The 14,097-nt window shown below is 54.1% G+C and overlaps 1 protein-coding gene across 1 annotated transcript; it reads right to left on the bottom strand.

The window, feature by feature from the left end:
* Positions 1 to 6,145: 6,145 nt before the first annotated feature.
* On the bottom strand, positions 6,146 to 11,429 carry Aqp2 (aquaporin 2). Its single transcript, XM_051160335.1, has 4 exons — positions 11,009 to 11,429; positions 7,705 to 7,869; positions 7,026 to 7,106; positions 6,146 to 6,381 (listed from the first exon to the last, which is right to left on the bottom strand). Exons 1-4 carry the CDS (start codon positions 11,366 to 11,368, stop codon positions 6,172 to 6,174), a joined length of 816 nt encoding a protein of 271 aa, XP_051016292.1. The 5' UTR covers positions 11,369 to 11,429; the 3' UTR covers positions 6,146 to 6,171.
* Between the last annotated feature and the right edge of the window lie 2,668 nt (positions 11,430 to 14,097).

The raw sequence follows: 14,097 nt of genomic DNA, 5'->3' as shown, positions 1-14,097 counted from the left end.
AGACCAGGCTGGTCTTGAACTCACAGCGATCCACCTGCCTCTGCCTCCTGAGTGCGGGGATTAAAGATGTGCTCCACCACCGCCCGCCTCCCTTAGTCTCTTTCAATCCGTGGCTCTTTGTTTCCACCTGTCTCTGTCTCATTTTCCTACGTCTGACTCCCATACAGTTTGTCTTTCCGGCCCCCGGCCCCCGACTCCGAGATCCCCACCCCATCAAGGCCTTCCACTCTTCAGCTGGGCACACTTTTCTAGTTCCCGGCTCCCTCTTGTCCTTATCTCTCTGGGCTCCAAGATTCTGTCCATTTGCCTCTTTGATTCCTCCATCTTTCCCTCCCCAGGTGCTGTGTGTGTGTGTGTGTGTGTGTGTGTGTGTGTGTGTGTGTGTGTAAGGAGGCTCGTGGGCGTTCCAGGGCTTTCCAGAGCTTGGGGGCAGGGCAAGGCCCACCCTCAGGATCCTGGAAAAGGAGCTGCCCTGCCCTCGCCCCCTCCCCGACCCAACCCCCATTCATCCTAGAGCACTTTGCATGGGAAAGTCATCTCATACCATAATCCATTTTAAAAGCCTCCTCCTAGGGCAATTGAGCCATAGGGTGCAGCAGAGGAAGAGAAAAGAAGTGTGTGTCCAGCAAGGTATGGGGGGAGGAGCCCACAGAAAGGCGAGAACCTGGAGGAGGGACTCTGGGCCAAAGAAAACAGGGTCCAAAGAAACCCCACTATTGTTCCCCATCCTGCCTGGCATTTCCTGCTGGGCAACTCCTCCCCAACGGCTCTGGTCAGGTGGACTGTTCTTTTCTCCGTGGAGGTGCCAGGCTATGCCCCCAGCAGGGCATGACAGCTACATTCAGGATTTTCCTCAGACCTTGGGACTCAGACTGGAAAATGACCGTGATCATCTCAGAGACCTTGGGGCCAGATATCTTCCTTACGGCTGCACTTAATTTGCCTTCTCTAGGCACCCTCCCTCCCTTTTAAAGTTCATTTTCTCTGCCCAGGCACTGTCCTCCTGACTCCACAGGTCTCACAGTCTATCTTCTTAGAGTGGGCAGGACTCAAGTGCTCCCAAGAGACAGACGCATCAAATTTGAGGCCTGAAGATTTGAGCCTACTCTTTCCCAGCTAAAAAGGATTGGAAAGACCAAGAATCTGTTTTCTTTCTGGACATTTTCTTTCTGGACATATAGCTCAGTAGTAGAGCCCTTGCCCGGCATATATGGGGCCCCAAGTTCAATTCCCAGTGCTGGAGTTGCGGGTGGGTAAGCTAGCTTTGGCCAAGCATGGCAGCTTTTAATTCCAGCCTTTGGGAGGCAGATCTCTATGAGTTGAAGGACAGACTGATCTACTACAGAGCCAATTCTAGGCCAGCCAAAGGCTACATGGTAAGACCATGTCTCAAAAACAAACAAACAAAAGGGCCAGTTCCTGCCATTTTATGGATTAAAACATAGGTCAGAATTGTGCCTACTTTGCAAGCAATTTAGCTTCAAGGGACATGTGAGGAGCTCAGAGCTCAGAAGTCGCTTGCTTAGGCTGGCACAGCAGCCTGGAATAGAGACTACAAGTTGTCCCACAGACTTGGTCACAAGGAATGGTCCCATCTGTGGAGGTTCCCCCAGGGGGCAGCCGATTCGATTCCATTTCCAAGGCTGCGTCTGAAGCCTTTCCATCTCTAACCATCAGGGTCACTAGGTCTCTTACTGAAGATAACGTGTGGTAGAATCGCTGGTAACATTATATGGGGATATGGAAAGAGAAAAGAGCCCCTCAGCCCGGAGACCTGTGAATTCCAACACAATTAGCAACATTTGCTTAAAGCCTTTCTCTCTCCCCACCTGCAAACCCTGAGTTTTCAGGGTCTGGAAGGAAAGACCCCCCCCCCCCAATGCCACAAAAAGGTGTCCTAGCCAACTTATGAAGTCGTGGTACCTGTCAGCCTTTCCTTATCTCGTGGAACCCCACACAAGGCACGTTGGAAGCCACCTTATAACCTGTTATAGAAAGGGGACTCGCTGGCTCAGAGTCGGTAATTCCAATGCAATTAGCATTTCCTTCTCTGTTGTAGACCTGCAATTTTCTAACAAATCTCACCAGAAAGAGCCTTTACAGCAAACAACCCATCGTAACCTCTCTTGCACAACCCTAGTGGTTTCTGGTTTTATTTTATCAAATTGTAATCCTATCCAGAGCCACCCTGGAATCTCACTTATTGAAGAAAAAAAGTTTCTTAGCAACCCTTTGAGAGTCACCAAAACATTATAAATCGCTGGTGCTTAGACATTTCATCTGGTCTCTTCATTGAGAAGCTCATACCCACACACTCAGGAGGTCCTTATTTTTCTTTTAATAAACTCCAACTCACTTCAGACTGGCTTCTCCTGGAGTTCTTTTCTGTGTCAAAGCCAAGGATTCAACTTGAACTAAAGATTAAGGGAACTTGGGCGCTTGTGGGTGACAATGGGCTGTGACTGCTGTCATAGGTGTGATGTTTTAAAACTGGGGCTAGAGGGATTATTGGCTGTGCTGGGCGCAGTGGCACACGCCTATAATCCCAGCACTCGGGAGGCAGAGGCAGGCGGATCTCTGTGAGTTCGAGGCCAGCCTGGTGTACAAAGCAAGTCCAGGACAGTTAAGGCTACACAGAGAGACCCTGTCTCAAAAAATGAACAAACAAAACACTGGCTGCTCTTGCAGAGGACCTGGGTTCGACTCCCAGCACCCCCATGGTAGCTCACTATGGTGTGTAATCGAGTCTGAAGGATGCCCTCCTCTGGTTTCCATGGGCACCGGGCACACACATGGTGTAAAGACATATATGCAGGCAAAATGTTCATAACACACAAGATAAAAGTGGTAATAATAGTAAGAAAAATTGTCAACTGGATGACGGTGGCACATACCTCCAATCCCAGCACTTGGGAGTCAGAGGCAGGGGGATCTCTGTGAGTTCGAGGCCAGCCTGGTCTACAAAGTGAGTTTCAGGACAGCCAACACTACATAAAGAAACTCTGACTTAGAAAACAACAATAACAAAGCAAATACCAAACCAAACCAACAACAGAATTGTCTCTGCCCTGTGCTGTTAAGGTCCTGGCCTTCCTGCTCACAGGAAGTTCCCTGGGATTTTTTTGGGCTGGGAAGTGTTTTCCCACTTGTGGCAAAGAAGCTAGCATCTCTCTTAATTAGGGACCTCTGGATTCCCTGGGAGGAGGAGAGGCCTCCAGTAGAAATGTTAGGGGCCTGGGACTATCTCTGGTGTCTGAACTGTACCGACCACTTCTCAGTTGTGCGAGAAAACATTTATTGACAAGTGAGCATTTATTGAGTGTTTGCTCTATGCCGAACAGTGATTTATTGACAAATGAGCACTTGCTGAGTATTTACCATAGGCAGAGCACTGCGTCAGATAAGGCCAGGGGAGAACGTAGGTAAGAGACTGCCTCACCACCCCGAAGAGTTTACACTCTGCTGGAGGAGATGCATGTTGCACATACAAGGTCACAGCCTAGTGATACAAACACGGAAGCAGCTTTTGGAGGTGTCAAGTGGGAAGCAGGGAGGGATGCTACTGGGACAGGTGGTCAGCCACTTCTTCCTGCCAGGCCCCTAGCCATGTGTCCCCCAGCGTGGAGACCTGGAAGCCTGTCCACCTGTGTTTGTCCAGTTCGGGTGTGCCTGGCCTCCACCTTCCTCTCGGGGTGCTCTTCAAGGGCAGGAACCATGCAGGAGTCCTTCTGTCATTTCCTCCCAACCCAGCCACCGCCCTCTTCAAGGCTCCTTGTCCTCTACGTGACAGGGGTCTGGTCTGGGCTGGGCTGGGCCAGTCCTGCTGAATGTTCTGCCTTCTGCCATGGGTTCTCAGGAAGAGCCTAGTAGGGCTTTGCCTCCGTGGGAAGATACGGGATTTGTGTAAGGGGTCCTGGGTCCATGGGTTGGCTCTACTGCGTGTGGCTGTGTGTCTTTGGGGCAGCCTTCAGGGCCTCGCTTTCAGAATTGAATGGGGAAAGAAACGGTTGCTCTGCCTCTCTCACGAGGTTCGGGGTTCAGAAGCTAAGGGAATTGCCTGGAAGTAGTAAGGCCTTACGTGGCCGGGGGCTACTTCCTGAGCCTGGACGAAGAAGGTTTGCATGAAATGAGTTCACACATGAGAGGAGGGCAGCACCGCTGGCTGCTCCCCCCACCCTCCGTTATTTAGATGTGACTCAGAAAGACGTTCAGATACATTTTTTGACCTTCTATAGGGGTGTGTTGAGGATAAAGGGCCTTGACGCTGTCAACTTTCAGGGCAGTGACTAAGAGGCAGCCCCCAGAGGTCACTGATGCCACTCTTCCAACAGCCATGAAAGTCACGCCACTGTCAGCAGCCGCTGGAGTATGGGAAGGTCCTCTCCACAGAGCTTATGTCCAGTGTTCCTCTTCATGCCTCCAAGGAGACAGAAAGGTCAGTGACAGATTTCCCTAACACACGGTCACGTGAATGGAGTACCAGAGTCAGAAGGCCTTGAGAGTGTGGGGGTGACAGCATAGAGGAGGGGCTCAGGCTGTGACCCTTAGATTACTCAGGCAGCCGCTGGAGAAAGAGAGAGAGGGAGAAGCCGGGTGGGTGAGGAAGGAGGTGGAAGCTTGCCAAGGTGCAGGCAATAAGGAAAAAGCTCAGAGGCCAGACCAGGACAGGGCGATTGGCAAATATTGGGGACCCAGGACTCTGCTTTAACCACCAATTACAAGAAACAGGGGAGGTTAGAGGTCAAGGTAACAATAATGGAAATGACCCTGATAATGTGTGATAATGGCATTAAGAGTCACAGCGCCTTTGCAGCGGGCATCATTCTACTTAATCCCAGCTTAATCTCCTCTGAGGAACGTTGCCTGGGCCCAGGCATTTAGAAAGAAGCCTGGGTTCTAGATTCCCACCCGCCTCTGCCGGCTGCAAGGTTCACACCACAGTAACTGTCAGGCGGGGGTGGGGGGGGGCTGGAAGAGGTGGGGCACAGGGCAGGGAAGAAGGCAAGAGGGAACTGAGATTCCGGGGGCGGTGTGGGGTGGGGTGGGGTGGGGTGGGGGGAATGGGCGGATGGGGAAGAGGGACAGCGATGGAGGGTGTTGCCCCGGTCCTGTGTCTGCATGCCTCACACCTTGCCTTGCCAGCCATAGGCATGTGCTCTGTGCTGGACTCCAGGGCTTACTTGCGAAATTGAGTGTCTCCTTTCACGCAGTGTCTAGTTGCAAATCGCCCCCGCCCCCTCCCGGCACAAAAGCTGGGGCCCCACAGAGGGCTTTTGTTTTCTTTGCCCAAGTGGAAGGCTAATCTTTAGGTGTATGTGGGCTCCCTGGGGATGGGAGTCGCGCGCGCACACACTCCCCCTCTCTCCCTTGAAGAGCCAGCCCTCCCTCGGGCCAGAAAGAAAGTCCTTGGATACCCAATCCTGCCTTCACTAGAGGTCATGTCGAGGGGATTTATTCTCTAGTTGACACGTTCCTTCCAGCAATGGGTCCTGGCAAGTCTTTGGGCCGAGGACTGATGGAACCTTGTGGAATCTTCCCAGAGGGTCGAAGAAGGAGTTGGAAACCAGCTCCTCCCCCTTTTCCTGGGGCTAGCTGCAATGGGCGACTCATCCATAGCAGAGGAAGTGGATTTATTGCATGTGTAGGAGGAGGCCGAAGCGGGAGTGAGAAGTCCCCTGGCCCTGTATCACCACAGGCATTCGGGGTCACACTCAGGCCCACGCAGGCCCTGCACGTGAGGAGAGAAGCACGAGAGAAGCACAGAGATGGGCGAGCGCTTTTACACCCTAACAAAACCAGATGCACCAACCACGGAGGGCCCCGCCCCCGCCCACCAAGGTGGTCTCTAAGCATTTCTCTCCCGGCACCAGGTGCGGGCTCTCCAGAGCTCTCCGTCTCCCGCCCGTCTGCCTTCCCTCCGCACCGCCCCGGTTCCCAAGTGCCTGGTTCCCTGCAACGGGCGAGCCAGAGGGTCGATCGGGCCAAGGCTTCGGGGCGGGGGTGCTGCCAGGCTCTGGGGCGAACCCCTTTTTGAGGCTCACCGCGCTCGCGGGCGCTGGGGCAGCCACTCTGCACTGAGGCCCGCGGCGGGCCAGGGGGAAGGAGGGAGGGGGCGGGCCGTCGGCCGGCTGCGGTGCGGTGCGGTGCGCTGCGGGGGCGCGGCGGGGGCGCTCAGGCCTTGCTGCCGCGCGGCAGGCTCTGCGGGGAGTGGAGCTCCACCGACTGCCGCCGCCGCACCTCGCGCTCCTCCCAGTCGGTGTCGGGCTCCAGGCCCTTGAGCACCGCCAGGCGCTCCTGCAGGCTCTTTGCCGAGGGGAACAGCAGGTAGTTGTAGAGCAGGGAAGCGATGATGGCGCCCACCAGGGGTCCGATCCAGAAGACCTGAGGGACGGGAGAAGGCTCTAGCACCCGCTCAACCAGCTCGCGCGGCACCGCCTGGACACGCTGCTGTACCGGCGTAGGAAGCGGCCCTTTACCTCTGATAGAGTGAAGACTTATGCAACAAAAGTCGTTATGAGCCGCCAAGGGCGATTCGTTAGTGTGGGGGGCGAGTGGGCAAATTCTGAAGTCGGCGGGCTGCCTGGCTGAGTCTTAATTCCATCACTAGTGTGAACTTAGACAAGTCACTCTCTCCGAGCCTGTTGCCTTTCCCTAAAAGGCTTTGCAAAGCTCTGAGAAAGACACACTAGGCACCCACCAAGCTACCTGTTAACCATGAATATCATTTACTGGGCTCTGGATGCCAGGCACTGTGTTACGGAGATAAGCTTGCTCAATTTCCCCAAGAAAGCCAATAAAATACTGACTGCTATTTTCGTTTATAGCAAGGAACAAGGGAAGATAGAATCTTTGGCACCGCTCCGGAGGGTGGAACAAAGGTTTCTCAGGGCCCCAGGACAAGTGGGGAGGGATTGGAAAATACCCCCCTCCGCCCCCGCCGCCCCCGATACACACGTGTATTATAGGCCCTAATGTATCCCTGGGATGAATTCTAGGAATGGGGAAGGCAGGGGTTTGGCCATTACCCAGTGATCATCAAACTTGCCGGTGACGACCGCGGGAGCCAGGGAGCGGGCTGGATTCATGGAGCATCCCGTGAAATAGATCTGTAGGAGGAGGATGGGGGAGGGGTGAGAACACGCTGAGCGGTCTTCATCTTCCGTTCTTGGGAATGTTGGCTTCAGCTTCAAGTGAATCCATAAAAGGTGAGACTAGATCTACACCTTTCATCCCAGCACTTGGGAGTCAGGAGCAGGCAAGATCTCTGTGAGTTCAAGGCCAGCCTGGTCTACAGGGTGAGTTTCAGGACAGTGGCTGGGCTACATAGTGAGACCCAGTCTTAAAAAAAAAAAAAGAAAAGAAAAGAAAGAAAGCCAGGCGTGGTGGCACATGCCTGTAATCCCAGCACTCGGGAGGCAGAGGCAGGCACATCACTGTGAGTTCGAGGCCAGCCTGGTCTACAAAGAGTGTCTAGGACAGCCAAGGCTACCACCCTGTCAGAAAAACCATTCACTTTAGGGCTATCTGCTCTTTAGGAGCCACAGCTTGGCGTTCTGTGTCCTCCTTGGGCAATTCTGTGAGGCGGTCCCTCTGAGGAGTTGTGTGTGTCTATCTCTACAGTGGTCGGTGTGGCTGTTTCTTTGGGGGACATGTGTGTTTTGGTTCTTGTAGGGCAGCTGGGACCCGTGGCCACGACTGACTTACCCCAAGGAGGTGGCCCAGGGTCACAGAGAAGCCGATGGAGAGAGCAGGGCTGCCTAGGTTGTCACTCCGGCGATCGTCGGTGGAGGCGAAGATGCAGAGCACCAGCTGCAGGGTCAGGAAGAGCTCCACGGTCACCGCCTGGCCAGCTGTCGCATTGTTGTGGAGCTGGGGACAGGTGAGGGGAAGGGGTGAGTGCAGGGAGCTGGCCACACTGCCTGCTCCTCGCTCTGGCTCCGTGGGGACCTCGAGGCTGAGACCCGAGATACTGCCCCCTCCGCCTTAACTGTAACCACTGGGATCCTGGCCCCAAGGCAGGGGGTAGACCTGGGACAACCTGAGGTTGGGAGGTGGATCCCAGAACCTAATAGACTGAGGAGGCTGAGGTTTGTGAGAGGAAAGAGATGCTGTGATTAGGATTTTGGCAAGAGGTCCCTGTTGCAGCAGGAAGCATTGGACCTGGTACAAGAAAAACCTTTAGCTAGGCGGTGGTGGCTCACGCCTTTAACCTCAGCACTTGGCAGGCAGAAGCAGTTGGATCTCAGTGAGTTCGAGGCCAGCCTGGTCTTTTTTTTTTGTTTTGTTTTGTTTTGTTTTTTTGAGACAGGGTTTCTCTGTGTAGCCTTGGCCATCCTGGACTCACTTTGTAGACCAGGCTGGCCTCGAACTCACAGCGATCCACTTGCCTCTGCCTCCCGAGTGCTGGGATTAAAGGCATGCACCACCAAGTTCGGCTCAAGCCTGGTCTTGAAAAACCAAAAAGCAAAACAAAAACAAAAAAAGCAAAACAAAAAGAAAAAAGGAGCTGGGAGTGGTAGCACACACCTTTGATCCCAGCACTTGGCAGGAAAAGGCAGGTGGATTGCTGTGAGTTCAAGGCCAGCCTGGTCTACAAAGTGAGTCCAAGACAGTCAAGACTAACATAGAGAGACCATGTCTTGAAACACAACACACAAACACACACACACACCAAAACAAAAACAAAAACAAAAAAAGAAAAAGAAAAAAAAAAAGGAAGAAAGAAAGAAAAAAGAAAAACCTTTATTTCTAGGTCATACTGATGCAACAGGATGTCTAGGGGTCAGTCTTCCTGTGGTCCCATGGTCAAGGACCCTATAGTCTGGTTCCCCTCACCTCTGTCTGCCTCTCCCTCCCCCTATTGCACTCAAGCCTTGCTGTTCTCCCTGCTCAGGCCGCCCCGTGGCATCCTGTGGAGGCTGCAGACAGGGGCTTTAGAATGCTGAAGATGAAGCCTCCGTAACCACGGAGGGGTCGGTCCCTGTAAACCCCTGTCCTGGGAGCTCAGAGGCCATTTCCTAACCTGGCCACACCCAGTGCTGGATGTCTCTCCAGATTTTGTCATCCTGCGCCCCACACCCTACCCTCTGGGGCTGAGCGCTGCACAGGGTGGACCGGTGACAGCTTTTAACTCCCACACTTGTTCTCTAGGCCCCGAGCTCCCAGCCTGGTGCTTCAAGGTCTTCCCAGGTCTGGCTTCAGCCTCTGCTATGCTCCAGTCTCCTAGAGAGGGGACTGAGAACTCGGGACTTCCGCTTTGGTCCCCCCCTCACCGCCCCCCCCCATTCACTGGGACACTATTCGCTTTGGCCTCAGTGCGTCATTCTGTACAACATGGGTGATACCTGCCAATCCCGGATGACTGAGGGTGACAAGGACGAGCCTTTAACCCCCCTCTTGATGGTAATGGCCGTTCAGTGGGGTCTGGTATCACACAGCCGGCTCCTGTGATTGGGGTCTGTTGAATGCTGAGTTGAAGCTACGGGGGTGGGGGTGGGGACTCCTCAGAACCCAACTTGTAGCGCTGTACCAAGGGAAAGATGGGTGTGGCCTGGCAGAGGGCAGATCTGTGTCAGTGGCAACTTCCTAGGGGCTAAGCTGACTCTCGGTGGCATCCTCAGGCTTGGGGTGGTCAGTGGCCTCTTCCTAGCCTCGGGGCAAATGAGTCCTGTGCTGTCTTATTGCAGGGTTCTCTCTGCCACTCAAGATGGGTCAACGCAGAGGGATGACAGTCTTTGACACTGAGTGAGTGCCAGGGAGCCTGGGGTGTGATGGAGGCTAAGGACGGACTGGCTGCTCCCCAGGCCTAGTTTTCCCCAGTGCCTCGCTGCTGCAGCAAGCCTGAGGCATGCTCTCAGCAACCTCTTTGGCTGTAGCCAGAAGTCCCTCTGTGGTAAAACAAATGTATTTGGGTTTTTTTTTTTTTAAGATTTATTTATTATTTATACAGTATTCATACCAGAAGAGGGCCCAGACTACATTATAGATGGTTATGAACCACCATGTGGTTGCTGGGAATTAAACTCAGGACCTTTGGAAGAACAGTGTTCTTAACCTCTGAGCCATCTCTCCAGCCCCCAAAACAAACGTATTTAACAATAGAAATTGACACACTCTATTCCTCACCTCGGCCCCTCTGTCCTTTTTGGCTCTAGGGGCCCAGCCTCTCTGTATTTTGTGTGTTTGAAGAGTGTTCCTTGACTGGAGGGCCTCTGCCCCTCTCACGAGGGAAGCCGCCTCTACAGAGGACTGTGTGTGCAGGGCTGAGGGAGGAGGCCTGGGAGGTGCGTGCTTTCCTGGCTTGGGGTAGGGCAACAGAGTGCGTGCTGACAGGACCCCCTAGGCCTGCACAGGTGGAGAGGAGGAGACCGCGGCTTCACCTTTAACGCTCAGCATGCCCTGGGTGCTGTCTTAACATGCAGGCATGTCCGGTCAGTCGGCCTCTGCTAGGGTCTGGTGTTAACAGACTCTAGACTGTCTGAGCTACCACGTCCCTTCCCAAGTGTCCTTTTCTTGGCTTGCAAGACAAAGTCCAGATCGAGCTTCGGACAGTTGGTTGAAGAAGAGATTGTGGGATTTGTGGTTGAATCAGGAGCTGGGGGTTTAGTGGAACCCCTCCCGTCCTTGCCACAGCCTGCCCCTACCCTACAGAGCTGGCAGTGTTTGCCTCGGGAGGGGTGCTGGGGTGCTGCTGGGGTGTCACATCCCTTAGGCCCATCCGTGCTGGGGCGTCACATGCTTGCTGCACTCTGTCTTAGCCCTCCCGTGGAATCCAACAAACCTGAGGCTGCTCGTCCTCGGTGGTGCTGGGAGGAAGGCCCTCTAGATGCCACCAGGATTCTGCGCCTGGCACTCAGGGCTCTTTCCTCAGATCTCCGAGGGGAGCTATGTTCCTGGCCTTAGGCTCTTATTTCCCCCACTCAGGACCTGCCCCACCCATTCCCCCCTCCACAAAGGCCTTTGCTCTGTGTCTGCCCCTCCTAGAAGGGACAGAGCTCAGGCTACTCACAGCGTTGACAGCCAGGTCCCCTCGGATCTCTACTGGAGTTATCTCATGGAGTATGGCCGCCCCGGCCACAGCCCCCAGCAGCTGGGCAGCCACATAGAAGGCAGCTCGAAGGAAGGAGACGTGGCAGCCCACCAGGCAGGCCACAGTCACAGCAGGGTTGATGTGGGCCCCGCTGACGTGGCCCAGAGCCTGAACCAGGGTGCCTATGCCCAGACCAAAGGCCACAGCAATCTGGAGCACAGAGGGCGGGGAGCTGGCCCACTGGAGGGCTGAGCCAAGGCCGAAGAAGACAAAAAGGAGCGTGGCCAGGAACTCGGCCAGCACCGCGCGGGAGAAGGCTATGGACCGGAGTTCCCACATGCTGCCCAGCCTTCTGAGTGCTGGCCAGGGGTCTGGGCCACAGGGGTGGGAGTGGGGTGGCTCTTCCTCTCTCTCTCTCTCTCTCTCTCTCTCTCTCTGGGCCTCTAGGGAGGCTGGACCTTGGGCACTTATAGAGCCTTTCCATCCTAGACTTGGGCACGTGGGGTAGAGGAGGCGTTCCTGCCAATGCCATGTTCTCCCATGGTGGCCTTGCCCCCTCCCCTCCCCCTGCCCACCCTAAGGCCTATCAACCCATCTTAGCTTTCACAGATGACTAATGTTCTCCTCATTAATGGACTCCAGATAAGGATTGACGTCCCCAGTTTTCCGTGTTTGTTCCCTCGGTTACCCCAGGGAGTTGCCCCAGGGCTTCCTCAGCCCCCACAGTGACCACCAGCACCAGTTGCTGCTGAGGAGACTGATTCCAGCAACCTGCTCTTTGGCCAAAAGGCTGGTCGAGGAAGGGGCAATGGCTCACCCCAAACTGTGAGGAAATGTTGGCGCGACCTCTCCGCTGACAGGATGGACGTTCCTTCTGGAAGGGGATGGAAAACAACTGGTTGGCCTGTGACAATTTTCCAAGGCTGTCTTGGGCTTGATTTCTTGCAGTTAATCACCCATAAGCCATTATGGTTCGCCTTCCTCCCAGGAATCCCAGCTAGGGAGTAACTCCTGTTGCCTGGAGCCAAGGGTGGGTTCAGTGGCCCTGGGATGCTGGCCCTGTGTGGTAGAGTCGTCCAGGGTCAGCTGAGGAGGACAAGGGCTTCCTTCGGCTCCGCAGCATTCGTTGCTGTCGTTGAGATGAGACATTTCTGGTTCGTCTCACTGGCTCTCAGGAAGAGCTCAGGTCCTGTCGGCCATTGCTCAATGCTATTTGCATTGTGAGGCAAATAGGTCCCCCAAATGCAGAGTCTCTGAAGCTGCAGCAGATGCTGGATACCGCCCCTGAGCCCCTGAGCTCGGAGCCACCCTCAGCACAGGAGGAAGCCATTTCTGTGGGGTGATCCAAATCCGGGAAGGCTCACGATGCATCCAGAAGGCATGCCTGGTCCTCCTGGCCAGGAACAGAACTTTGAGAGGGACTGACCGGTGTGGAGTGGAGACACTTATCCTATGGCTAACGTGGGAAACTGAGCCAGGGGAGGGCCAGTTACTTATCCTAGGTTACCCAGAGGTTGGTGGCTGAGCTGGGACTAGAACCCAGTGTGGCGAGCTTTCCATGACTCTCTACTGCCCAGGCCTGGCCTGAGGCTTGGCCTCCTCACAGGACAAGAATGTCAAGGATGTTTCTCCCCCACATTTGTTTTCAGAACATGCAAGATGCACAAGAAACAAACACCTACATACATAACACACACACGTGCGTGTGCAGACACACATATACACATATACAGAGACACACACACACCCAGAGAGAGAGAGATACACACAACACACACACACACACACACAGATGACTTGTAACTCCTGCTGTTACAGAGAAAGATGAGAGTGTGGAGGAAGAAAACCAAAGAGGAAAGCTGCAGAGGAGGAGGGAGCCTCATAGGCCTTGGGTCTCAGGTAACGCTTGTCCTACAAGGGACCTGTTCCCCAGGTGCTCCCAGTTGAGGGTCCTCTCCCCTGATTTAGGCTCTCCAGAGAGAGCCAGAGGTGAGGGTGGTAGAGCCCTGTCTTGAGAAAGGTACCTGTGACTCAGTTTCCTCCTTTAACCCTAGCATACCCGGACTTGGTACATGAAAATGGCCCACCCAGGGGATGTATCTTGCCGGCATCCTGACGATCCATACCGTGCACTGTCTTCCTCTTATGCTCAGTCTCGGCGTGTCTCTGTGTGTCTCAGGGGTGCCTGGACATGCCCCCCGCAGGCCTTCTGTGAGCTACAGTGTGATAGGAGCTCAGAACCCACCCTTAACTGTTGAGTTCCTGTGTGGCCTTGGATGATCCACACCCCTTTCTGGTATACACCCTGCTTGTGATCCAGAGAGCAGCGTTCACTGGTTCTGATCCAGCCTGGTGCCACAACAGACCCAGCATAGGTGTCTCTGTCTCTGTGTGGCCCATTGACACCTTGCCACAGGTTTGTGTGGTTTTGGCATACATGGGGCTAGGCTGTGGTTCCGTGGAAGAGTGAAGCCCTGGGCTCTGTTCCCAGCACTGGAAAAAAAAACAAAAAACAAAAAAACCAACAAAAACAAAATCCAAGGCTGGGATTATACAGACCCTGACACCTGTGGGTGTCATCTCATAGACTAGAACATATTGTCTGCAGAGACTGTGCTTCCAGGAGCTGTCAGAATATTCTGGTCTGGCTCCAAGCCAGGCAGGAGGGGGAAGTCAGCCAGAACTGAACGCCCCATTCCCTGGCTTTGCCCTCAGCCCTTCACTCATGCCAGGGAGGAAGCCGCGATCCACCCAGGCCTCAGCCTCCTGCTGTGACTTTTAGTCAGCACACTCACCAAGGCCACAGCTTGGTTTGGCTTTTATTTTTATTTTTGTTTTTCCTTGCCCCTCCAGCTCCTAAACTGTGGGCCACAGAACCGAATGAGGGGATCATGACAAATTTGGCAACAGTAAAAGGTTTCTTCTGAATTTACAACAGCCAAAAACTTAGCTAAAAAACAAACGTCTGATGGATCCCATGGTTTGGTTTGTTTTTTTTTTTGCAGGCCCAGCTCTGCTGTACTGTGGGACTTGCTGAAGCCCTAGTTCTGGGCATAGTGCTCCTGTAC

Source organism: Acomys russatus, chromosome 17, assembly GCF_903995435.1.
Source record: "Acomys russatus chromosome 17, mAcoRus1.1, whole genome shotgun sequence".
Classification (NCBI taxonomy): Eukaryota; Metazoa; Chordata; class Mammalia; order Rodentia; family Muridae; genus Acomys; species Acomys russatus.
This window is presented reverse-complemented; position numbering and strand designations above follow the sequence as displayed.

Excerpts from the sequence above, each read along its gene's own strand:
- Aqp2 (XM_051160335.1), bottom strand. The coding sequence starts at position 11,368 with ATGTGGGAACTCCGGTCCATAGCCTTCTCCCGCGCGGTGCTGGCCGAG. Across the intron at positions 7,870-11,008 it reads GGGACCTGGCTGTCAACGCT|CTCCACAACAATGCGACAGC; the intron begins GTGAGTAGCCTG and ends ACCTGTCCCCAG. Across the intron at positions 6,382-7,025 it reads GCAAGTTTGATGATCACTGG|GTCTTCTGGATCGGACCCCT; the intron begins GTAATGGCCAAA and ends CCCGTCCCTCAG.